Source organism: Crocuta crocuta, unplaced genomic scaffold, assembly GCF_008692635.1.
Source record: "Crocuta crocuta isolate KB4526 unplaced genomic scaffold, BGI_CrCroc_1.0 scaffold278, whole genome shotgun sequence".
NCBI classification, from domain to species: domain Eukaryota; kingdom Metazoa; phylum Chordata; class Mammalia; order Carnivora; family Hyaenidae; genus Crocuta; species Crocuta crocuta.
Genome location: NW_027532173.1, coordinates 1997466 through 2022958, shown reverse-complemented (window position 1 = coordinate 2022958; position 25493 = coordinate 1997466). Strand labels below are relative to the sequence as shown.

The following is a 25493-nucleotide window of genomic DNA, read 5'->3' as shown; positions in this document are numbered from 1 at the left end:
TGTGGGCAGCCATGTTGGAGGAAACGGCACTACATTTCCCGTGAGCCTGCGGGGCGGCGAAGGGGATTATGGGAGCTCCCGTCGCGGCGCGGGGGCCCCGGCCGCTCCCTCCGCCCGGATCCGCCGCTGAGGGGCCGGGTGTTAGCGTGAAGGTACGGTTGTGTTTTTCTCTGGAATAGTGAGGCTTGTGAGTGCTCCGTACTTAGCGTAGCTGCCCAGATGGGCGCTGCCGAGTCGGTGTGTCCCTCGGCCCCTCAGGGACGCGCCCCCCACCTTGGGCCGTAAGCGTCTGTCCGCCGGAGCCGTCCCCGAGGGACAGGGAGGACGCCGGGGCCTGGGAGGCGGCCTCGCGTGGGCCGCAGAGACGACAGGGACCGTGCACGGACGTGCCGGGGGGGAGGGCGCCGGGGGGGCCGCCCCGAGTCGCGCAGGACGCTCTGGGATGGCGGACACCGTCCTGTCCTGCGGGACGCGGGACTAAAGGCTGTTTAACAGGCTGGTGCCCTGGTTAAAAAAACGAAACAAACGCAAGGTAGCGAACTGTTTTGTTTTTTTTTTTAAATTTATTTCTGAGAGAGAGAGAGAGAGCGTGAGCAGGGGAGGGTCAAGAGAGGGAGTCACAGAATCCGAAGCAGCTCCAGGCTCCGAGCTGTCAGCACGGAGCCCGACGCGGGGCTCGAACCCACGAACCGCGAGATCATGACCGGAGCCGAAGTCGGACGCTCAGCCGACTGAGCCCCCGGGCGCCCCTAAGGTAGCGAACTGTTACCCAGGGCCCAGCAGTGGCGCAGAGGAAGGAAGGAGACGCGGTAACAGGGGAGGACGAGGGTCAGCCATTGTTCGGGCCCCCGTGTTGTCCGAGTGACACGCCCGCGTCGCTGGCGGCCTGCCCGCGGGCGCCCCGCCCTGCGGAGCCGGGACGACGGCCCTACGCGCGGTGCCGAGCGCAGGAGGCTGTTTACGGAGAGGAGGGCAGACGCGGGAGAGAGGCGAGGCCCGGGGCAGCGAGGCCGCCAGGGCGGCAGTGCCGGGGACGGAGGTGGGGGTGAGGCCGCCCCGCCACACCGCGCGCCGCTGCGTGCTTCCGAAACACACCCGCCAGGGCCTTGTGACCAGGCCGGTGTTTCAGCCTGTCCAGTCTGGTAGCCACTAGCCGTATGTGGCTTGTGAGCGTTTCAAATGTGGCTAGTACAACTGAGGAACTGAGTATTTAATTTTAAAAAATTTTGGGGCGCCTGGGAGGCTCAGTCGGTTAAGCGTCCGACTGCGGCTCAGGTCAGGATCTCACAGTTTGTGGGTTCGAGTCCCTCGTCGGGCTCTGTGCTGACAGCTCGGAGCCTGGACCCTGCTTCAGATTCTGTGTCTCCCTCTCTCTCTCTCTGACCCTCCCCTGCTCTCGCTCTCTCAGAAATAAAACATTAAAAAATTTTTTTTATCGAGGTGCGCCTGGGTGACTTAGTTAAGCATCCAACTCTTGGTTTCAGCCAAGGTCACGATCTCAGTGTTGGTGGCTTCGGCCCTAGTCAGGCTCTGTGTGTGCTGACAGTGCAGAGACTGCTTGGGATTTTCTCTCTCCCTCTTTCTCTGCACCACCCCCTCCTCTCCCCTCCCCCCCAGCACATGCTGTTTCGCTCGCTCTCTCAAAATAAATAAACTTAAAAAAGTAAAATTTTTCATTGAGTTTTCACTGAATTTAAGCAGCTCTGGGGCGCCTGGGTGGCTCATTCCATGGAAAGTCAGACTTCGGTTCAGGTCATGGTCTGAGCCCCGTGTCTGGCTCTGTGCTGAGAGCTCAGAGCCTGCAGCCTGCTTTGGATTCTGTGTCTCCTCTCTCCGCCCCTCCCCACTCATGCTGTCTCAAAAATAAATAAGCATTAAAAAAAAATTTTTTTTAATTTTAAACTGCTGCATGTGGCTAGTGGCCCCCAAAGTGGACAACATAAAATATCTCCTGTTGGCCAAGGAGTCACCTCCTGGATAATCCACCCTGCTTGAAGGTGCTGTGCTGGGAGCCGCACGGGCCTCGCTGGGTGACAGTCACAGCGAGGAAATGGCAGCGTTTGCACAGCTCCTGCCATGAGAAACGAAAACTGGTATCTCCTTCTGCCACTACTGGCTCATGCTGGAAATGAGCCTGCGGGTATTGACCAGGCCTCACAATATTCCAGATCAGACCGATATTCCCCACACAGATTGCCCATAAGGAAAAGCATATTCCTGCCTTTTCAAAAGAGATTTCAGATAAAAGCTCTGTGGATGATTGTCAAAAGGCTCTTCCTATGGGCCTTGCAGATACAAGACTTACATAATAAAGGGGGCTAAGAACACCAGAGTTACAATTGAGCCTGGTCCTGAGCCTAATTTAGAGTTAAGGACAGATACCCACCCCCACCCACTTGTTTCTGCTTGGAGCATTTTCTGGCCTTGAATATGCTGATTGCACCCTGGGAAGGAACCTATTGAGGAACTCCTTTTGTGATTATGGGAGCAAAGGTGTTTCCTGAAAGACCTGTTTTTCTTGATACTTCCACCTTAAACAAACAAGCTATTGACCCCTGCCCACTAAGAAGTAACTTCACCCTTTTTATGCTAAAAGCATTGTCTCCTGTGCTAAAGATACCTTCCTTCCCCATAGGATAAGCATCTAAATCCCCTACCTCAATCACTATTGATAAAGGTTATGCAGGAGTCTTCTACAAATCTATGTTCTGGGAAATTCTTACATATCAAATAAGTTTATCATCAGAAACCATTGTCTGAGGCAAATGCCACTTCTGTGCCGTCCCCCAAACACTTAATTATAAAATAAAGTTGAGCCCCAGTCAGAGCGGAGACGCTTGCCTGGTGAGCAGAAAGACTCTCTACTCCCTCACCGACACCGTCCATCCTTCAGGGACCCCTGGGTCTGCGGGACCGGCCTCCGACAGTGCTGAAGCTTTTAAAACTTTTGAGCTTCTTAGCGTCCATGAAATTACTCTCTCTTATGTCTCTTTACACCTTATGATCACTTGTTTTCAGGGGTTTTTGCTAGCTTGCCTTCATCTTTCCACAATTAAATGCAAGCAATCCTTCACGTTTTGTGTTTGACCCTTTTCTCTTATTCTGTAGTCTTTCTCTGTCTACTTCCCCAGTTTGCAGATTCCTTCATCTTTTATCTTCACCCCTGACTTCTTTGTAGGAGGGAGTCTGGTTTAGTGAAAACAATACAGGCATTGGGGAATGACGTGAAGCAGAAACTACAAGACGGCATTCACCTTTTGGAACTGATGTAATAATTACTATAAAGTAGCTATCAAATAGTTGTTCATTTCTTTTCTACCCTTCTGACCCTGAGTTACAGGCACAAATTTCCAACCACCTGCTGCCCATCCTTGCCTCCTTAGAAAGAAGCGGATCCATATAAAAATTATGCGTGCAGGGGCTCCTGGGTGGCTCAGTCTGTTAGGTGTCCAACTCTTGATTTTTGCTCAGGTCATGATCTCATGGCTCATGAGATGCAGCCCCATGTCAGGCTCTGCACCAATATCACAGAGCCTGCCTGGGATACTCTCCCTCTCTCTCTGCTCCTCCCCTGCTCACGCTCACTCCCTCTCTCTCAAAATAAGTAAACATTCTTTTTTAAATTTTGCATGCAATCCTTTTTGTACCCGCCCTTATCTCTTGCTTAGAATATTGAATGGATTGTTTCTCCCAGAGAAGATGACTCCCTGAAGCAATTTTCAGCTGCATTAAGACCCTGTTTTATTCATTATGTAACTTCAGTGTCTTCCATAATCTTGTAATAATAGAAATGTTGAGCTGAAATTTAATTTAAGATAGAATTCATCCTCACCTGTGCCAAAAGCTTTACAGAGTGATCTATAATAATTTCTCAAAGGCCTTAAATGCTGACCTAATGACTCTCTCCTTAGTAAACCTCATCTCAGCATCCTGATTGGTATAGTCCTCTGTGTGACTGGTGCAAGAGTAGCAAGATTTTTCTCTAAAGGAGCAGAAAATAAATATTTTCAGCTTTCTGGCCACACATGGTCTCTGGTCACATAATCTTTTGTCCTTTCGCTTGTTTGTTTGTTTTCAAACAACCCTTTAAAAATCTTAGCTCCCCTGACTATGCCAGCTGGATTTGGCTCACGGACTATAGGCTTCTGACCCCTGGGCCCTGTACTCCTGAGCACAGTCTCAAGGTGAAGTTAGGATTGGCACCACCATTGAAGACATTTATAAGGAGTCACTGTATAAGTGAGTTTAATCAGGTCAGTCGCTACTACATTTTAAGCATGGGAAAGCAGGGGTCTGCCCCCAGGAGAGCTCTGGGAACTGGGGCTCGGAGCACCATGTCATTCAGAATCACTTTTAGTTGCCAGTGACAGAAAACTAGGCAGACGGCTTAAAAAGGTTTTTTTTTTCCCTCAACCGACAAGCCATCCACACCCGAACAATCATTGGTTCAGGTTCTCCTGTTCAAAACCGTTGTCAAGAACCCAGGTGCTTTCTGTTCTCCCACTCCACCATCTTTTGTTTGTTGACTTTTTATCCCCATTCTTTTTTTCTTTAATTTTCTTTTAATGTCTTTATTTTGAGAGACAGAGAGCAAGCGGGGGAGGGGCAGAGAGAGATGGAGACACAGAATCGGAAGCAGGCTCCAGGCTCTGAGCTGTCAGCACAGAACCCGATGCAGGGCTCAAACCCACGGACTGCGAGATCATGACCTGAGCCGAAGTCAGACACTTAGCCAATTGAGCCACCCTGGGCACCCCTGGACTCATTGAGTGTAGAGTCAACAGAACAGGGCTCATTCTTGATGTCTCCTGGTTACAAAGTGGCTGCTGCTGCTCCAGTTATCTTGTCCCCATATTAGTGTCTCTAGCTGGAACAAAAGGAGCATCGTCTCTATCTTCTTCATCCAAGAAATGAAGTTCCCAATGGACTCCCTCTTGTTTTTTTGATCTTACATGGGCTGCCTACTACAGTAGGAAGAATAATGAATCCCCAAAGATAACCACATTCTAACCCTTGCAACCTGTGAATATGCAGGTATAATTAAAAGTTTACAAACCTTAAAATAGAGTATCCAGGGGCCCAATATAACCACCCAACTCCTTAACAACAGAACATCTACTCCAGCCAGAGCAAGAGAGATCAAGCAGAAGAAATCAAAAAGATTTCAAGTGTGAAGGACTTGATACATTGTTGCTGTCTCCGAGATGTAAGAGTCCGTGTGCAGGGTCTGGAGAGAGGCTTCTATAAGCTAGAAGCAGCCCCCAGCTGGTAGCCAGCAAGGAAGTGGGGACGTTAGTCCCACAGCCACAAGGAGCAGAATTCTGCCCACAGTCTGTATAAGCTTACACGCAGATCCTTCCCAGAACATCGTAATCAGGGCCCAGCCAGCTGACCCCTTGATTCTGTGCTTATGGAACTCAGAGCAGAGAAACCAAGGGAGCCAGCCCAAACCTGGGGCCCACCAAACCGTGCTGTAGTACAGGTGTGCCTGTGTGGTAACAGCAGCAATAGAAAACACACGCTGACTCCTGACCAATCACTAGCTAAAGGGTGTGGGATTACCATGGCTGCTGTAGGCTAGTCGTGATTAATTCCACAGGGCTTGGGATGAGGCCCATCTTCCCCGTGAGCAAGAGACCTTGATGGCATACACTCTAAAATTAGGGTTCTGTTAGCAAGAAAAAACAAACAGGAAAACAAATGCTGGGTAGACAAGTGACAGCACATTCCATAAAGGTGGTGAACACTTGATCTGGCTGGGTTTATCTCAGAACCCAAGGGAAAGGGATGCTAGAAGGGTGAGCACTATCATAAACGAATACAGCATTCAAGGTAGGATTCTAATAGCATTACATCTCTACCTCAAGACTCCTCAATCAGAAAAATATTTGAAGATGTTCCAACAGTCTCTGAGACTTACTATATTTTTACTATGGTTCCAAATTGTGGTACCATTTCACTGCCCTTTCAAACTCAATTCCTATACTTAGGAGGCTTCTCATTTCCCTTGTTCCCACCCCAGACCATTTGTTCCTGGTTATCTTGTGGCTGGCAAGTTTTTGTTTTTTTTTCTTTTCCTATTTATGGTTTTAAAAATACACATTGATTTCTCGGTCTCTCCACTTATTGTGCTACTTATTTTATCCCTCCTAGGTAAATGACAAGTTTGTACCAAATTTCCTTTCCAAACTTGTGTCTCTGCTGCTTCCCAGATTGCTGGCTTCTTGAAACTCCAGCAAGAATGCATAATGTAAAACCATTTGATGTTCACAGTGGCATTTCAGGACTGAATGCATTATTCATGCTTTGGTGATAAAAAATTCAATGAAAAGTTTGCAGGTTGTCATAGGGTGAAAGAATTTCCATGCAGTAATTGGAGGAAAAAAAAAGAGAGAGAGAGAGAGAGAGAGAAAGAGAGAAGGAAGGAAGGAAGAAAGGAAGGAAAGAAGGAAAGAAAGAAAGAAGGAAAGGAGCCAGGCTGCAATTTGTTATACAAAACATAAAACACTGCTTGGAGGATTGTTTTTGGGATTTTTTGGGGGTCAGTTACAAAACATAAGATATTAGCTGTAAAACAGTGTTTTAATTCCCCCCGCCCCGGACGGACACACACACACACACACACACACACACACACACACACACTGATTTGTTCTTGAGGCTGAAGACCTTAGTTCACAAGAATTTTTTTTTTCTGCAACATACTTTTCAGATAGAAGAGAGTAAAGAGCAGACCACTCTGGGCACAGAAAAACCTTTGGGGTGGCCAGAGGACTGGGATTTGTGGATTTATAAAAGTTAGGATCAAGACGCACCTGGGTGGCTCAGTTGGTTAAGCACCTGACTCTTGATCTCAGCTCAGGTCATGATCTCATGTTCACGATTTGTGAGTTTGAGCCCAGCATCGGGCTCTGCTGACAGCGTGGAGCCTGCTTGGGATCCTCTCTCTCCCTCTCTCTATCTCTCTGTCTCTCTCTGCCCCTGTTTGCTTGCTCTCTGTCTCAAAATAAATAAGTAAACATTTAAAAAATAAGTTAATTAAAAAAATGTTTCCTTTTACAAGAAAAAATTCTCTTTAAATTTTTAAAAATAATTTATTTAAAAACGTCTCCTTTGATGGCTTCATACTATCATTAATCTCTCCAAAACACACTGAAATAAAAACATACTTGCCCAGGGGCGCCTGGGTGGCTTAGTCGGTTAAGCGTCCGACTTTAGCTTAGGTCATGATCTCATGGTTCGTGGGTTCGAGCCCCACGTCGGGCTCTGTGCTGACTGCCAGCTCAGAGCCTGGAGCCTGTTTCAGTCTGTGACTCCCTCTCTCTCTGACCCTCCCCTGCTCACGCTGTCTCTCTCTCCTAGAAATAAATAAAACATTAAAAAATATTAAAAAAAAAAAACATACTTGCCCAAAGACGGTAATCTCCATCATTAACTTGTACTGGACGTAAATCCATATTTCATATCTTCTTGACAATTGCTTCTTGTGAGATGTGGTTAAATGGTCTTAGATTTTACCTTATGGGTAATGAAGACCTCAGGCTAGAAGCATCAATTCTGCCGTTTTCCATTGGTTGGGCTGGATTTCTCTTTATTCACCCTCACTGTAGGGAATTTAAAATTTTCTAACACACTTGTCCATTTTGCAAAAATAGTTTTTGGATTATGTAAGCACTTCTCAGGCACCCAAATCGCACCGTGCTTAAAGCAAAGCAGGGGAGGCAGCCGCGGCAGCCCTGTGTTGAGAACTCCCACTCTGCTCTCCCCTTAGAGCTTCTCTCCAAGTCTGCGCCACGTGACTTGGCTGACGAGCCAGCAGACCAAGCCTCCAGTAGATGAAGCCTGAGTGCTTTATGTAACAGGATAAGTAGAATTTCTAGCATCTTCCAGATACTCTCAGCTGTGCGAACCGCACATTAGAAACCAGAGGACTCTCAAAGGGTGGCCCTTACACTGGCCGCCACCAGCGTCACTGGAATCCTTGTTAAAAATGAAGACTTCCAGACCCCACGAGACTTAAATAGCTTCTCTGAGCCACAGAGGGGTATAGCGTGCATCTCAAAATCTCGGGGGCCAGGGCCCAGCAATCTGCACACTTCACAAGCCACCCTGCTGCTTTTGCAAACGTCTGACCATTGAAAAAAAATAATGCCAAGAAAAATTCCCAGAGTAACAAAGTGCCAGGGTCCTAATACATTTGAGATTTACTTTAGGTGAAATGGTTTCAATGTATAAGATACGACAAGGGGGACCAAGAAACCAGATGAGACAGCGTTCAGATCATCAAATTATTACAGAACCCATAAAACGTCTGTCTCAAAACAATTCTAATTATTGCCAGCTCTACAGCCCATTTTATAGATGAAGCAACTGAGACTTAGAGACAAACTGTAAGCTGGTTGAATAGGGGACATTTTTAAGAGACTGGTTTACATTCATGTCTGTGTTCTCACATGAATAAAAGAGCTCAGTTTTATATGTTAAAACATATCAAGTCTCTTTTGGCAAGTACTAACACTTAACATACATTAGTATTTAATCCTAACAACCAAAAGAACCCTAGGCATAACTTTTATGCTCTCAATTTTACCACTGTGGAAACAGGCTCAGAGAGGTGAAGCAGTTTTCCCAAGATTACACAGAGAGACAGGAGTCAACACAGTGTCCCTCCTTTTCCATTTGTATGCATTAAGTTTAAGGACACCACTGTAGGAAAAATGTCCACTGACATCTATCCAAGTGTTATTGAGACAAATATATAGACAGGACAAACATGAAAAAATGTTTCGTTTCAATGGTTGCATCTTGTAAGCAAGCACATACAAGAATAATTTACAGAGTATAACTTTTGTCATTCAATAAAGATAATGAGTCCAGAATCTTAATTGTAAGTTTAGATGTTCTATTATCAATTTTTTTAAATTTATTTTTGAGAGAGGGAGAGAGAGAGGGACAGAGGATCCCAAGCAGGCTCTGTGGTGACAGCAGACAGCCCAACGAAGAGCTCGAGCCCATAAAATGAGATCATGACCCAAGCTGAATTGACAGACATATAATTGACTAAGCCACTCAGGTGCCCCTCTATTATAAGTTGTTGTTTTTTTTTTTAAGACAAGCAGTATTAATTGTCTTGTTTTATTCTGCTGTTTCAGCCTTCAGTATCAGAAATAAAAGATTGGCTACTATCAGTTTCTCGCCTATTTAAAATCATGGCTTCAGAGACCGTGTGGCTAATAGGAAGTTAACTAAACCTAGAATTTACTTTTCAGCATCTGTTGGAAGCCTGTTGACAGCCTCAGGATGAGGGAATCATAATTAATTAGCACTGGTTACAGAGTTCTTGAAATTTAACACACCATAATGGAAACAGATAGCTTTGAAATATGATTTGAAACCAGAGACTTAGTGAAGTTGAATTATTAAGGTCATGGTATGGGTAGACATTGATCTTAGGTTTTAAAAAAAGTGTTTTCCGTGCCTGCCTTTTTAACTGTTGGAGTTTTAGGGGTTTCTGACAGATTTCCTGGGTCATCACTCCTCTTCCAAATTCATCCACAGTTTTAAATGCTCTTTCAGTCCAAACACTGTAAATGTCATTGCGGCAGTGGCCTCGTGTTAACTGGTTCTAACCTAACCCAGGGAAACTGGGGTGGCGTGAGGTGGTCAGACAGCCTTGGCTGGGAATTCAGGAATTCCAAACAAAAGGAGCTGGGGATGAATTGTTTGATAATGGGTGTCCAGCACCTAGAGAAATACAGGAAGCACAGCCATATTCCTTTCCTTGTATTAGGTACCTCCAGCCAGGAGACAGCAGCAGCGGAAGTGGGGACTTGTAGGGGGAAAAATGGAATCCTGGGCCAATCTCCATACTCGGAAATCAGGATCCTGCCTCAAAAGCTCCGGAATCAGTAAAGGCTGCTGGCAGGGATGGAAGCCTTTAGGAGGTGCCTTGTCACTGAAGTGATCACAGTCTTCTCCATTCAGAGTCCCAGCCCAGTTAGGCGTATTAAGCAGATGTCACCAAGCCAGGGTAGCAAAGGGACTCCCAGAAGTCAGCCCAGTTTCTACCAAGAAAAATCAACCAGAAGTAACAGATACCAAAGCATTTCAATAAAAAGCAGAAATGATGAATAGTTATTTAAGTTCTAGAACAGAGCAGAAAAGCAAATCCTTTTTAATTCTTTTAATGTTTATTTTTTTGAAAGAGAGAGAGAGTGTGAACAGAGAAGGAGCAGAGAGAGAGGAGAGAGAGAATCCCAAGCAGGCTCCATACTCAGCACAGAGCCTGACATGGGGCTAAATCCCACNTTTTAATTCTTTTAATGTTTATTTTTTTGAAAGAGAGAGAGAGTGTGAACAGAGAAGGAGCAGAGAGAGAGGAGAGAGAGAATCCCAAGCAGGCTCCATACTCTCAGCACAGAGCCTGACATGGGGCTAAATCCCAGAAACCATGAGATCAGGACCTGAGCCAAAATCCAAAGTTGGCTGCTTCACTGACTGAGCCACCCAGGTGCCCAGAAAAGCAAACCTGACCAGGAACGGAAAATGTTGACAAACTGGCCAGTGCCAAAGATCTAAGCTGGGCATCTGGGTCTGTGAGGTCTTGAAGTAGTCGCAGGGAGCTCCCCCAGGGGGGCAGTCTGGTCTGAGTTAGGTGCTATTTTGGCAACACACAGCCATCCTGTGTTTGGGGGTCATTGAGTTCCTTGGGCCCTACTGAAGTGCTCTGTAAGAGCCGCTAAAGTCGAATGGTGTAGATCACAAATGCCCCTTACTTTTCATTAACTGTTAAAGAAAATACAGGAATAAGGAATGAAGCCAAGGTGTCATTTAGATTAACGAAGGCCAATGGATGTTTTCTCCCCCAGGATCTTGAAGAGATTATTGTTGAGGCCGGGGTCCGATCTAATCACCACAAGGAGAGATATTATTACCACGAGGAATTCACGTCTAGTGCAATGCCGTGCATCCGTGACTGTATCATCTTATAAAGCACGGCTTATCACAACATGATCTAGAATGGGAGTAGTTCTAGTCAGGTCTGGCAGAGGTGATGGCTGGAGCCTTAAGTTCCTAGGGACATGGACGCAAGAGAAATGGGGTCAAACTCCTAACTGAAGAAGAGCCCAGAACCTCTGTTTGATGTTCTACACAGAAACACTTAGATTTCAGACATCATGTCCATTTCCTGAGGGAAAATGTAGTTCAGGAATAGTCCTTCCCTTAGCCACACTTTTTGGCTAAAGCAGGGTTTTATCAGGTTGTCTGTCTGGTCCAGAGCCCAGGACTAAGCACGAAATCAGTCACCCATCCTTCTCTTAAGGAATAGGACCTGGTGCTCCGCCGCAGACCCCGAGCATGGCCTCAGCAGAGGTCCGGCTGGCCCACTTCTCTCCTCCTTCACTTCAGGATCCAAGGTCTTAGCTCCTGGTCAGTCAGGTTTGGAACAAGCGTTTGGCAGAGACGGTCCCCGGGTCAAGGAGGGCAAGCGAGCACAACCAGAGTCAGAAGGCCCCGGGTTTGTTTCTTGCACAAAGCGGGCCAGAGAGCCTCCAAGGAAGTCTGATGTATAGAAATCCCCCAAGGACTCGGAGTTTCAGACTTCAGTCACCGTGATGTAGGCCCTTGGGCCATAAAATATACAGTGAGAATCCCCTTTGCTCCCAGAAACACTGTGGGGGAGACGGAGGACGTCACCCATGAGGTATGGGATGCTGGCGCCCACACTAAGAGCACAGGCCATGGAAGAGGTGGAGTCCACGGACGGCCCAGTGCTCAGGTGCGTCAGGTTAGAATCCGGGCGCCCCGCCAAATCACAAGTGCTGGGAGAGGGGCATGCGTGTAGGTGAGGCCCTCTGCGGACCTGGGCACTGAGGCTCCAGCTCACAGCCTGTCACTGTCACTTGGTGGCCAAGGCTGACAAAGGTCCAGGGCTACTGGAAGGGCAATTTCCATCCCAGGCACTGGCCGGGAAGACGGAGTCCCAAGGGATACATAAATGCCACCAGTGGACAATACAAAGCAGCCCAGGTGGGAGAGAGCGGTCAGCCCTTGAGGATGCAGCGGAGCCATCCCCAGCCTCGGTGAGCACTGCGCAGAGAGCTGGGAACAGCCCGGACTCCTACGGAGGGCCTAGGCCTGCTGCAGACACAAGGCGCCTGAGCCCCTCTGTGCCATGACACACTTCAATTTCGCCTGGAGAAAGACTCCTAACCCTGGATTTAAAAGCTGGTTTATTGCTTCTCTGGCACATCAGCTTTATTTTTCCTCCCCAGATTCATCAGGGCCTTTTCCATAAGTGCTGTCCTGGGGGGCTGTTATTCACCAGGCAGGCTGCTCACCTCTTGAGGCTGATGATCTTCAGCCTGGTTTTCCTGAGATCAGCAGAAGAGCCCGTGACTGCATTCTAGGACCTAAGAAAACTTGAGAAAGGTGAAGTCCGTGGCAAGCAGCTAGACAGGACTTCGGTAACTCCTCCACACGTGCTGAGCTGCCGGAGCGGTGGGCCGCACCGTGAGGAGCCGGCCCAGGTGCTGGGTCGCAGGAGGCGGTCCTCGGTGAGGAAGGAGATCTGAGGCCTCAGAGCAGCATTCTCCCGCAGTGACCGCTGCTCTGGAGGCCACAGAGCCAGTGTCACCAGGGTGGTGTCAGGGCCTAGAAGGTCCAGGTGAGGCTGCTAGGATGCTCAGGCAAATCAGGTTGTCAAAGACAACTCTGCAGGCCCACGTTGACATAAAGGCCTAAAAGATACACGCGCCCTCAGGTAAGGACAGACCACACCCAGTTAGGCTAATAGCAGCTAAGACAGGGAGAAGCCGCCCCCAGGCAGGGATGGGACCTGTTCAGCCACCGTGGGCATGGGCTGCTTCAGGCCAAGGAGAAGAGGCAGAACTAAGACACCAGCCCAGCAGGGTGGTCAGAAGACAGCGTCCCCAGAAAGCTGGACAGACTCATCAGTAACACGCAGGCAACAGGGTGTCGCAGAGTCATCCCAAAACAGTGACAAGGAGACAAAGAGATCCAACAGCAGGCAATTAGGGAAACTTGCAGCGGACTTGGTCAGGGAAGTCGACCAGTGGGTGACAGCTCTCCGTCACCAGCGTTTAAGGACAAAGTTGACTCAGCAAGTTTCAGGAAAAGCAAGTTCCATAACTTGGGCTCAGAAGCAACGGGCAGGAAACACATCTGCAGAGCACACGGACCGGACCAGACAGAGCGGCTGTCGCTCCCTCCTGGCGGAAGCAGCTGGGGCAGGTTTGAGCTACAGGTGGGAGCCCAGGTGTATTCAGGAGGCCCGCACTGTGGGAACAGTCCGAGCCCGCAGGGAACAGAGATGGGGAGGTCTGGCTGATACCACTCTCTCCCTCAGGGGTCAGGTAGGTCCCCCCTCAACTATTCAACTTTTTCATCGTTAATGCACTTTCCCCCAGTTAAGCTGCAAACCCTTTGAAGGCTTACACTGTTCTGACACTATGACCCCAGGATCAAGCACCACACATCAAGAGTGCTGACATAGGGGCGCCTGGGTGGCTTAGTGGGTTAAGCGTCCGACTTTCACTTAGGTCATGATCTCGCGGTTCGTGGTTTCGAGCCCCGCGTCGGGCTCTGTGCTGACTGCCAGCTCAGAGCCTGGAGCCTGTTTCAGAGTCTGTCACTCCCTCTCTCTCTGACCCTCCCCTGCTCACGCTGTCTCTCTCTCTCCTAGAAATAAAAAAAATATTAAAAAAAAAGTGCTGACATATTTGTAGATTTACTCTGCTGGCTGATTGAGGGTACATCAGAGAGCCCTCATCAGAGGTACATCAGAGAACATGGTACTGGGGGCACGAGCGAGGGAGGGCTGTTTCGTTCCAGCAACTCTGGTGGTCTTTCCGCACCTCAACTGCTTCTTTGTAAAATGGGGCCATGAAACCAAACTCTTGGTTTTTACACTGTGCTTCTCTGAGCCTCGGGGTTTCTTAGTGAGGCCATAGGCGGTCACCAAGCATGGAGGGCGGGGAGGGACACTGGCCGGCGCCCACTTTATCAACAGATCTGCATTTGTCAGTTTTCCACTTGGGGGTTCACAGAAGGCCGTTTATTCGGCTTCTGTGGCTGAAAGTTTTAAAAATTACCTGCCTCAGATATTCCCAAAGTCCCTATCACTGTTGCACGATAGGATCTTGCAACGTCACCGACATGTACGTGGGACAAGGGTCTTACCAGCTGTGGGCCGGCCCAGCTTCCCCCCCTCGCTTCCCTGCCCCTCCCGTCTGCACACGAGGGATAAAGACGCCGTGTGTGCGTGGAATCCTTCCCCGCTAAACACTCCTCGGCTCGCTCATTTCAGATCTGTGTCCACCTCCCTTTCCTGCAGCTTCTCATGAGCCTAATCGTGTGCAGACAGCAGGGAAAGGCACCGGGGACAGCCCTCCCTCCACTCCCCAGGATACACCCCTACTTCTTTCGGCTTTTCCCCTCCTCGGGACTCTCACCTGCGCCTCCTTTGCTCAGCCAATGCCTGGCTTTCTGCTCGCACTCTGCCTGTTTATACCCGAGGGGGGTCCCAAGAACACTGAGTTTCTACAGGTGGGGTCTCTAGGCTAATCGCCTGAGCAGTGGACGAGGAGGAGCCATGGAGCAGGAAGAAAGGGAGAAGGCAAAGGAGAGGAGAGCAGGGGGGAGGCGCGCACGGTCTGAGCTAATGGCGACAGACCCACGTCCTCGCCGGCCTCTGATATACACCCCAGGCGGCCGCTACGGATGGGGCTGCTTCTAGCAATTAGTAAGAAAACAAAACAGAATAAAACTCGCGCTCGTTATCCCTTCTGCCAAACCACAACTCTGTGACTTTGAGAGACCGTATTGCCTGCTCGTTCAAACACGCAGGCAGACTGCCTGGAATCCTGCCGGCTTTGTGACCTTGACCTCACCTTGCCTCCAGTTCCTCGCTGAGGGTAGTAGAAGAACTCACCTTTATGGCTGTTACAACGATGAAGCGGCCTGATGTCAGCAAAGAGCCCTGACTGAGGCGTGGCCCAAGGAAGGCCCTACGAACGAGGGACATTCTTCTAGAGGAACGTTTTGCTTCAAGACTCTCGCCGCACCCCCACCCGCTGCGTTGTGCCCCTCTGTCACTGAACCGGCCCGGTCCCCAGCGGCTCTACCATGCCTGCCACGGCCTAATAGGTGTTCACGGTAAATGATGGCAAACATTGCTTCTCTCTCTGGAGTGCCCAGTAAATGCCCTCGCTGTCGTGCTAGTTAATACTAATTCCACTTAGGCGGGGAAAAAAAAGGGGAAATCACCACATCCTAGTCTATTCACAATAGGCTTGTTTCGAAGGTTCAGCCTGTGGCAACATACCCATTTTATTACTTTATTGCAAGAGTATAATAAAACGGGAACCAAATGAGCTGCCGTTTATGGCTGATCCTCTACCTGTGTGGTTCTTAATCAGCTGTGTGCATTAGAGTCACCTGGGAGAGTTTCCAAACACGTTCAGACCTGGGGCCCACACCCCAAGGATTCTGATTCCCTAGGCCTAGAGGATGTTCTGGCATGTTTATTTGGGAAGTGCTTACCCAAATGATACTCTGATGCAAAACCCCTGTTCTGAGTATTCTGGGCCCCTTCCCTCCTAGTCAACAAAACTCAGCTTCACTTAGAATGGAAACATTACCCATGGTGTTGACGGCACTCTCCATATAACTAGGCATACAAGGAATCTCTTAGCCAATTCTCCAGTCACAGAAGAAAACGTCTGCCGTTCAAGTCCATCGTGCAACCATGGAATTACGTTCCATTAGGACTGAGCTTAGCAACTCTCCTAGTGGGTTCCTCCTCCATTTTAATGAGAGCGACAACACAAAAATAGCCTTTGTGGGTAATTTTGCACCTCGCTTCCTTCACCTGAAGCTGATATTGAAAACATGAGTGCAAGGCTGTAGCGATTTTCATTTTTCTCTTGGGTGCTTCTTCCCCTACTTTCTTATCGCATGATACTTGTTTACATTCATATACGAGGCACCCCAGTCACTCAGAACTTTGATGTAGAAACGAGAATGCAACAGGGACCAGGAAAAATATAATGAATTCTACTTCATTTAAGTAAAGCATGTGTTTGACTTTCATAAAACGAGAGATGTTATAAATAAAAAAGACATATTGGTTCACCTACTTGTAGCTCCTCGGCATCAAAAGTTCTCCTTATTACCATTGGCTGCTTCTCTGCCTCCGAAAATTGTTGATAATCCAGCCATCTGTAGCAGCTCCTTCCATACTGGCTCTACGCGAACACTGGCTAAAGTGATCCAGCAAACAGAACAGGGATTTTAAAAGAGGACTAGATTTCCTCCCACATTCAAACAAATTTCTCGTCCCCTTTACTCCCAAATCCACAGAAATCAGTTAAATCAGGGGCGTGAGAGGGCCCCCCCGCCCCCGCCGGCCCTATCACTTGAGTTGAGTTAATAGGTAAAGTGCTTACAGCGGCGCCTGGTACCTCGTGAGAGTGGTCTGGAAATGTCGGGTTTATTACGTTTTTTATCTCCAGGTGTTATTATTACCTTCCCGCAGCTACAGCTAATTTCTAGGGCCTAACTACGCGGCATCTCCGGAGAAATGTGTCTCATTTATAGCAGGCCCTCCAGAAACGCTTGCTGTCTTAGTGAAGGAAGTTAATTGTGAATTGATACATAATGTTTTTGAATTTCAGAGCTGCCTCACAGAAGAAAAGCCCTTCCTGTGATCATAAAAGAGCAGGTACCCTAAGCCCGGCTGTTACGCGGAATTTCAAGAGCTGGAAAGTCAAACTTTGAGAGGCACATCACCGCAGGCTGCTCTGTACTGTGACTAACACGTGTAAAAACCAGGAGCTGCATCCCCACACCGCATGAGTCACAGGCTGCTGTCACGACACGCGCCTGAGCTCCGAGGAGACACGCTCTGTGATGGGAAGGCTTTGCTGTGTGTAGGGACTTGCTGTGCACACGAAAGACACAGACTCAGACACTCCTTCCGGTGGGCTCCCGCAGCACCTGTCCATCTCTCCATCCACCCCGTCAATTTCTCTGTTTCTCTGTTTTTGCAACTCGACTGCTCTTATTCTTGAGGCTGGTCTCCACATTATTTACCTTCACATCCCCATTGTCCACCAGAACCTAGCACATAGCACTCAATAAATCAGCATAAATACAGGATGTCATGGTAATTTTTTTTTACTTTGCATATTAAATTAGTAAGAGAAAGGGGCATGTGGGTGGCTCAGTTGGTTGAGCATCCTACTTCAGCTCAGGTCGTGATCTCACATCCATGGGTTCCAGCCCCGCATCGAGCTCTGTGCTGACAGCTCAGAGCCTGGAGCCTGCTTCAGATTCTGTGTCTCCCTCTCTCTCTGCCCCTCCCCCACTTGATCTCTGTCTCTGTCTTTCAAAAAAAATAAAGATATTTTTAAAAAATAAATAAATCAGAGAAATTTCTCCATGTATATGGTAACACATCTTCTGAACCAAAGATTGAAATTCATCATCTGAAACAGAACCTGACCATGAGAGAAAATCTTTTTTTAATGTCTGTTTATTTTTGAGAGAGAGAGAGAGAGAGAGAGCATGTGTGCGCATGTGCACAAGCAGAGGAGGGGCAGAGAGAGAGGGAGACACAGAATCTGAAGCAGGCTCCAGGCTCTGAGCTGTCAGTGCAGAGCCCAACATGGGGCTCGGGCCCACGAACCACAGATCATGACCTGAGCTTGAAGTTGGATGCTTAAGTGACTGAGCCACCCAGGCGCCCTGAGAGAAAATATTTGAAAATTTGAAGGGTCTCAGAAAATTCTGGATAAATGCCTTGTCCATGTTATTCGTTTATCCATACCTTCCTCCTTCCCTCCATCTATCCACCCATACATCCACTTCTCTCTGCATCCATCCCTTATTTATTCAAAGTACATGACCTACTCATACTTCCAAAATGGGGGCTGGGGTGGAGATATGTTGCGCTCGACATGAAATAAACACATAGTCACAAAAATTACTTTTTTTGCATTTCACTACAGAATTTTTTGCTAATAGATTACATAAGATAGGATTTAAATTAGTGAACAGATTTTAAAGATGTCCCCAATCCTTAAAACCTAACTCAAATTCTTCTCTACCACATAAATAACTATTCTCTCTTTCAGCAACAAGCTGGTCAATTCTGAAGAAAACATAAATTTGAAGCACCAACAAGTCTAACAAACTTGATCTTCAGTGTTGTCTCTCTTGAAGATGAATGAATTACATTGATTTTGAGAAGAATCAGAATTATTCAGTTACTAAATAAAAATGAAAACTTCAGCTACACACACACACACACACACACACACACACACGCCTTTAGGTTTGATGTTGATTGTGAAATAAACAGTATATTCAAGGTTAAGGCAAATAGTACAGTACATATGTCAGGTAAACGTGTAACTTTTATTGGAAAATAGTTTTGAATAAAAGAACCCCATAAATTCACAGTACATGGGGAAATGAGAAACTCGCAACAACACTATGCGGTGTAATATGTGCTATCATGTTTCCACTTTATCCATTCAATAGTTTTAGCATGACCAAGCCATCTGTTTTAAGTGTAATTTTGCCGAAGACTTTTTTATCTCTGTCTTTTAACTATCATCCTACACTATGCATGCAACAGAATTCTTTGAACTAAACTAGGTCCTAATTCAAAAATTTTCACTGTATGCACATAGGTTACTCACAAAAGTCAGGGAAATGCTGTTCACAGGTAGTTCTACCATAATATGACAAAATTATTTTAATGAAAACTGTATGTGAAACTAATTACTGACATAAGTACAAAATTAAGACATAAGTACAAAATTCACTCAGTTGTTGTTGTTTTTAATGGAAAACTATTTTCCCTCTAGTGATAAGAACTGTCTCTTATCTAGGACCTGAGACTTCAATCCCCAGTGAAATAGAAACAAGGAGTCAGGGGCGCCTGGGTGGCTCAGTCGGTTAAGGGTCTGACTCTTGGTTTTGGCTCAGGTCATGATCTCCTAGTTCATTAGATCCAGCCCCGCGTCAGGCTGTGTGCTGGCAGTGCAGAGCCTGCTTGGGATTCTTTCCTCCTCTCCCTGGCCCTCTTCACTCGTGCTCTCTCTCTCTCTCTCAAATCGAGAAAGAAAGAAAGAAAGAAAGAAAGAAAGAGAGAGAGAGAGAGAGAGAGAGAGAGAGAGAGAGAGAGAAAGAAAGAAAGAAAGAAAGAAAGAAAGAAAGAAAGAAAGAAAGAAAGAAAGAAAGGAGGGAGGGAGGGAGGAGGGAGGAAGGAAGGAAGGAAGAAAGGAAGGAAGGAAGAAAAAGAAACAAGGAGCCATTTCTTTGCATTCTGGCCTTTTTTTAAAATATGTAATTTATTGTCAAGTTAGCTAACATACAGTGCATACAATGTGCTCTTGGCTTTAGGAGCAGATTCCCATGATTCATCGCTTCCATAAAACACCCAGTGCTCATCCCAATAAGTGCCCTCCTCAGTGCCCATCCCCCATTTTCCCCGCCCCCTACTCCCCCACTCCCTTTCACCCTTCTTGTTCTTTGTATTTAATAATCTCTTATGATTTGCCTCCCTCTCTCTTTGTGATTATATTTTTTCCCTCCCCTTCCCCCAGGGTCTTCTGCTAAGTTTCTCAAATCCCACATATGAGTGAAAACATATGATATCTTTCTCTGACTGACTTATTTCACTTAGAATAATACCCTCCACTTCCATCCACGCTGTTGCAAAAGGCCAGATTTCATTCTTTCTCATTGCCAAGTAGTATTCCATTGTGTACGTAACCATATCTTATTTATCCATCCATCAGTTGATGGACATGTGAGATCTTTCCATTATTTGGCTATTGTGGAAAGCTCTGCTATAAACACTGGGGTACCTGTGCCCCGATGAGTCAGCACTCCTATATCCTTTGGAAAAATTCTGGCTCCATCCTCCTTGACTTTGTCCCCCACGTTAACACTAGAAGCAACAGAGTTGGGTACTGCTATATATATGCTGAGACCCCTGAACGTAGATTCCTTCAACCGGAGCCATGAGTTCTGGTTCTCAGTGGTCTTTGAAAATGGCATAAACAATACAGCTAATTTCACTGTCCCACCTAAAACACTGATGAACAGGATTCCAACCCCAGGATCAGCAATGAGCAATTTAAAAGTTTCATACACTTGCAACTCCTCTATACCACCTACTGAGATCCAAGAATTTGGCTAGGCTTTGACCAATAAGGGAAATGATGTCATAGAGAGCCATGTCTAGCCCAGCAGCATCCATAGAACAAAGGATATTCTCATTTACTTTTAGGTATTTTAGGTCATGTCATTTTCAATAGATGCCTTTTCTTATCTGTTGTCCACGGGAAAATATGTGTTTTTGCAGGTGTTTTCAATTGTCCTTGAAGTTTATCTTGGCTTCCAGACAGATAACTTATATTTCAAGAGTTTCACCAGATGGTTTCACTGCAGCCTAAGCAGCATCAATTTTCAGGAAGAAATTACACAACTTCTTAATCTGAATCACAGCTTGATTTTCATGGACCGATAGAAGCCCAAATTTTCTCCCATCCACTAAACTTGACTGTCCTCCAATAAAACAAAAACAAAAACAAACCTTCAAAAATGTTAACTTGCTCCTTAAATATATTCTAGCCTAGGAGCTGCCACATATCAAATGTCAATGCCCCAGCTTGAGCTGCCCATCAGGAAAAGCCATTGCAGAGGTGCCTGGGTGGCTCAGCCGGTTAAGCATCCAACTTCAGATCAGGTCATGATCTCATGGTTCATGGGTTTGAGCCCCACGTTGGGCTCTGTGCTGACAGCTAGCTCAGAGCCTGGAGTCTGTCTTTGGATTCTGTGTCCCCCTCTCTCTCTGACCCTCCCCTGCTCACACTGTCTCTCTCTCTCTGTCAGAAATAAATAAAACATTAAGAAAAAAAAAGAAAATGCCATTGCAGGTTGGGCCCATTAAAATTTCCAAGTAGGAACATCATACAGTGTCAGTCACAAAAAAAATTCCAATGTGCGCCTTGTTATCTGACATCAGTTTCTTGCTCTTGGATTCCTGCAAGGTCAGCCACTTTTTGGAGATTAATTATACTCCCTCGGACTTGGCTGACAAGACTGAGCACCAGGTTTCACAGATATTTGGGGCCTGGATTGTCATGGGGCAATGACATCTTAAACAAAAACCAGGCCCAGAGGAGTCTGACGGGGTGACTGAAGGGCAAGAGAAGGAGGTTTAGTAGAGATCTAACCCTACATTAGAGACAACCTGGAGAAAAAGCCCACATTGTGTGTGTGTGTGTGTGTGTGTGTGTGTGTGTGTGTGTGTACATGTGCACATGTGTTTATACCTCTTTTTGAATAGGAGTTCCTCAAGATCATAGATGGTGTCTTATCAATCTTTGTCTCCCCAGTATCTAGCACATCATATACACTAGGTGCTCAATAAATGACCATTAAATGTGTTGTATTTTGGACCAGTGTTTAGGCCCCTGGAAAGCCCTCTCTATCTCATATTTTGAGAACTACTAACACGGCAGGGCCAGCATGTCTAAGAGCCTTAGTGTATTTGGTTTCAAGCATTCTCTAGCATGATGATTAACTCTCATATAATCCCAGGCACAATTTTATCAACGTAGATACTAATAGGCATACCAGGTCCAGCTGCCACTTCAGTTTGGTACCCAGAACTCCACAGGCTTATAAAATCCATACTGTTGGAAGACAGAGTGGCCTTATATCGATTTCTAAACTTTACAAAACAATTAGGCAAAAGGAAACAAGGCCTAATACTTTTTAAGCCCAGAGGTTTGCCTTTCTGATTTCATTATGAAGCCAATATACACAACACATACATCTTCTACTCCCAATTCTTCAAGTCACGACACTTAAGACCAGAGCTAGATGAAAAATAAATAAATGGGCCATGACTTCCACCCCACCCACAAAACGATCCAGGCAGGAAACTCCCACTTGCCCGTTGCTTAATAGAACCCTTGCTAAAGATAGAAACCTCTGGGTGGGGAGGTTTTTATTCAAATAAATTCCTAAGGATGATGTTCAGTGAGAGATCTCCTGAGCAAGGCGGCGTACCCACCTGCCTGGAAAAGACCCAGCCTCTGCGTCACCTGTAATGAGCTGATGTGGAATCCCGTAGATGACGGAGCACAGCACCCCCTTCCTCCTCAGCTCCACTGCTGTAACTAGGGCAGGCTTTGGTGGTACCATTTCCTCCTCTGTGGATCCTCTGCACTCATTATGTCTAAATGTTTACATCAGATGATCTCAGTTCCTTCAACTACCACCTCCATCGATCTCATGGTAATTTGTTAAATACAATTTATATCAAAAAAAAATGCAGCTAGAGTCAGGACTAATGTTTATTGAGCACAGTGGGCCAGCCACCATGCTAAGCACTTCACAAGTCATTCATTTAATCCTGGCAGCAACACTAAGGGGTAGACGCTCTCACTGCCATCCTCACTTCAGAGAGAAAATTGAAACAATGAAGCCTACATCCCTGAATTTCCAGGCTGGGGCTTTCACGTGATGTAGCATTGCTGTAGCAAATGCCACCAAACACTTTGCTTCCTTCATTTCAACAATTAATTGCTCCCAATCCACCTGGGCAGGAATCCTCACCTGTTTGGAAGCCTGTGAGGACTTCCTGGATTAATTCAAAGATGCACCAGTCTCCAACAGGCTGTCACCTGAAACCCTATACACCTCTCTATATGTCACCCTATTACATTGTCTATTAGCTGAGCATTCCAGTGTTGATCAACTGATGAGAAATGCTTTATTTGCCTGTGACAAAGCTGCATATCAGAGTAGTTTTCCTTCAACAGCACCTAGTTAGTACTCAAACATGTCTGATGATGGAGATATTTAGAAAAGCTTTTTCAGTTAGCAGAGCATGAGGTCACACATCTTTGTGTACTTACAAACTTGGCAGTTGTAACTGTGGCCATGATGAGGCACAAAAGAAAAGCCTGGAGATGGGAAAGAGCCAAGGAGTTTTCTTTAAAGAAGCCCTAAGCACATTATACCAGACCGTCATTTTTAGACATCCTCCAAGGGCACACTGATGTCAAATCAGGTCTCCTAACAAACTCTGAGTATGTTTAATTAGAAGATAGAAGGTGGTTGAGAGAGATAAGAGAGAGAACGTTGGTGATGGCCAGAAGAGAGGGACTAAAGATGGAAGAAAACAGTCTACAGGAATAGACTAGCACCTGAGAATAAAGGTAATATCTACTCTGCTGAGATAGAAGAGGAAGAGGAAAGAGACGGGGTGGAGGACACACTTATCAAAATGAGCTAATGACCCTTGGTGGTCTCCCTTTGCTGGTGCAATGGGGAGAGCCAGAGGTACATTGTTTAAAACACGGTAGGCGGGGGTAGTTGGAAAAGAGAAACAATTTTAAAGACAGTTGCTGCGGATTGGAGGAAGCAAGAGTGATACTGTTTTATAGAGAATAGGTTGTGGCTTTAGTTAAAACACACCAATTTGTAACAAGCTATGGCTAAGATTTTCTCTAGAATGCTCTGTGGACCCTGAAGTGTAGAAATCTGTGCATTTGTGGCAGGAGGGAAATTAGTAGCGTAGAAAAGATGAAATTGAGCCAAACCCTAGCCTTAGCAGGATGAGTAATTAGAAAAGAACTATAGTCTGAGGAAGCAAGAAGAGTTGAGAACCTGTATGCATTCATTTATCCATTCCACAATCTTATCTTGACGATCTATTGTATTATGGTCATTGGCCAAGTGTGGCCATATAAGGATGAATGAGATCCTGCCCTGCAGCTAAGGGTTGAACAGTGACAAGGGTGTCACTAACTGCCATGGAACACATATACACACAAAAGCTTTGGAAAAGTTGGTTCTAGGTGGATCCAAGTCTGTCTCACACTCAGATAATAAGAGAATCAGCGAGAAAAGCTTGAGTCTTTCGGAGAGTAGGTAGATCTAAACCATCAAATGATGTGCAACAGAAAAGAACTACTCACATAAATAGAGGCCAAAGGTCGTGAGAGGGCGGAGGGACTGGGAGTGGTGTGTGATCCTGGGAGAGATGATTGAGATTCCGGAGATATGGGAATTCAGGTTGGATCCAGCCATGGGAAAGAAAGTTCCTTGAAGTCAGAGAAAGGCTATAGCTTGGTGTGGGGATTAAACTCTCTGGCCTTCCCCTCATCGTCTTCCATTCATCATATGGGATTGCAGGTACCTACCTACCTAGAATGGGTTGGGATTAGGATGGTTTTAGCTGAGGGAGTCAAATGAAAGGCGTAAAAACCATTGGTTCAACAGCGAGCAGGCAGGGAGCCATGTCCATATAATCTGGTCAGCCTAGGGCCAGCATTAATATTTTTATTGATAGTTTTGGAAGGATGAGTCAAGGCTGCATACATTAATTTGATGAATAACACAAAGGCAAAAATATACCTGACCTGTTCCTCAGCGATTATTTACTGTTGGAGGGTTTACCGCCTATCTTCCTGCACCAGACTATAATTTCCTTTCATACAGGCATACCTTGTTTTGTGCAATAGTTGTGAAACAAGGACCACAGGAGAATGCAAGTCAATTAAACAATGGAGTGGAATTCGTATGTAGGTAATCCTACCCAAAGCACATCCCACCTGTACATGGCCTTGGTCTAGCTTTTTTCTAGAGGTTTCTTCAAGAAGTACAAAGAAACTGAAGAGTCAAATGACAAGGTATGGTGGCTAATGTTATGTAACAAAAAGTTGGAAAGATCGAAGTTTAAGGTTACTCAGCGTTTGAGGTCATTCGATTCAAGGTAACAGCACACATGTTCACCCTTTGAAGATTAGCGCCAAGCCCACGTTTCATGAAAACAGAAGAGTGGACATGGGCACTGTAGGGGCTTTTGTTCAGGGCACAGCTACCACGTACCCGGTGCTTCGTTCGACGGCATTGCCTCACCGAATCCTCCCAGAGTCCAGGGAATCGGGATCAGCACCCACAGGTCACGGAGGTGCCCAACGTCTAGGGAACCGGGGTGGGAAATGACAGCGACACCAAGGCCCACCTCGAAGCGCATCCTCTTCCCCTGACCTTCGCTGCCTCTAACGCAAGCAGCTTCTGCTGAGATAGGAAGGAAACATTCTTGACTAAACACCGAGTACTTTCCCAGAGAAAGGCGTGAGGTTCGGAGCAGTCCTGGGCCACTGCTACGGCGCGACTGAGCGATGGTCCCCAAAGACCCCAGACCTCGGGGTGGGCCATCCACCCAGAACGATGAACCCCGGGGCGAGGCTAGTGTTTCGGAGCCCTGGTTGAAATGCAGGTATGTGACCCGGGAGGGCGGACTCGATCTCCCCATTACATCCAGTGAAAGAGCGGGCCTGAGAGAACTTGACCCGACCGGTCCGGGAGTCGGGAAAGGAGGGCGCTGCCCCCTCCCCCCCACCGGGCACAGGGGGCCGTGGGGGGGGGGGGGG

At 46.8% G+C, this 25493-nt stretch overlaps 1 protein-coding gene and 1 long non-coding RNA gene across 7 annotated transcripts in view; one reads left to right on the top strand and one right to left on the bottom strand.

Annotated features, from left to right (window-relative positions):
• ALKBH8 (alkB homolog 8, tRNA methyltransferase) overlaps positions 1 to 25493 on the bottom strand; it is a 96683-nt gene that overhangs the window by 57129 nt on the left and 14061 nt on the right. For 2 of the 6 annotated variants that reach the window (XM_077777431.1, XM_077777428.1), the window contains 2 exons: positions 24946 to 25137; positions 16161 to 16283 (listed from right to left, as the gene is read on the bottom strand). The exons of 1 other annotated variant lie outside the window; for it this stretch is intronic. In XM_077777431.1, coding sequence (XP_077633557.1) covers positions 16161 to 16177 — 17 coding nt within the window. In that variant the 5' untranslated portion in view covers positions 16178 to 16283; positions 24946 to 25137. The remainder of the gene's footprint in view (positions 1 to 16160; positions 16284 to 24945; positions 25138 to 25493) is intronic. 3 more of the 6 variants (XM_077777430.1, XM_077777432.1, XM_077777429.1) reach the window with 2 other exon arrangements.
• Positions 7 to 17178, top strand: LOC144242467 (uncharacterized). Its single transcript, XR_013338348.1, has 2 exons — positions 7 to 152; positions 16698 to 17178. It is a non-coding gene; the product is annotated as an uncharacterized LOC144242467 (long non-coding RNA).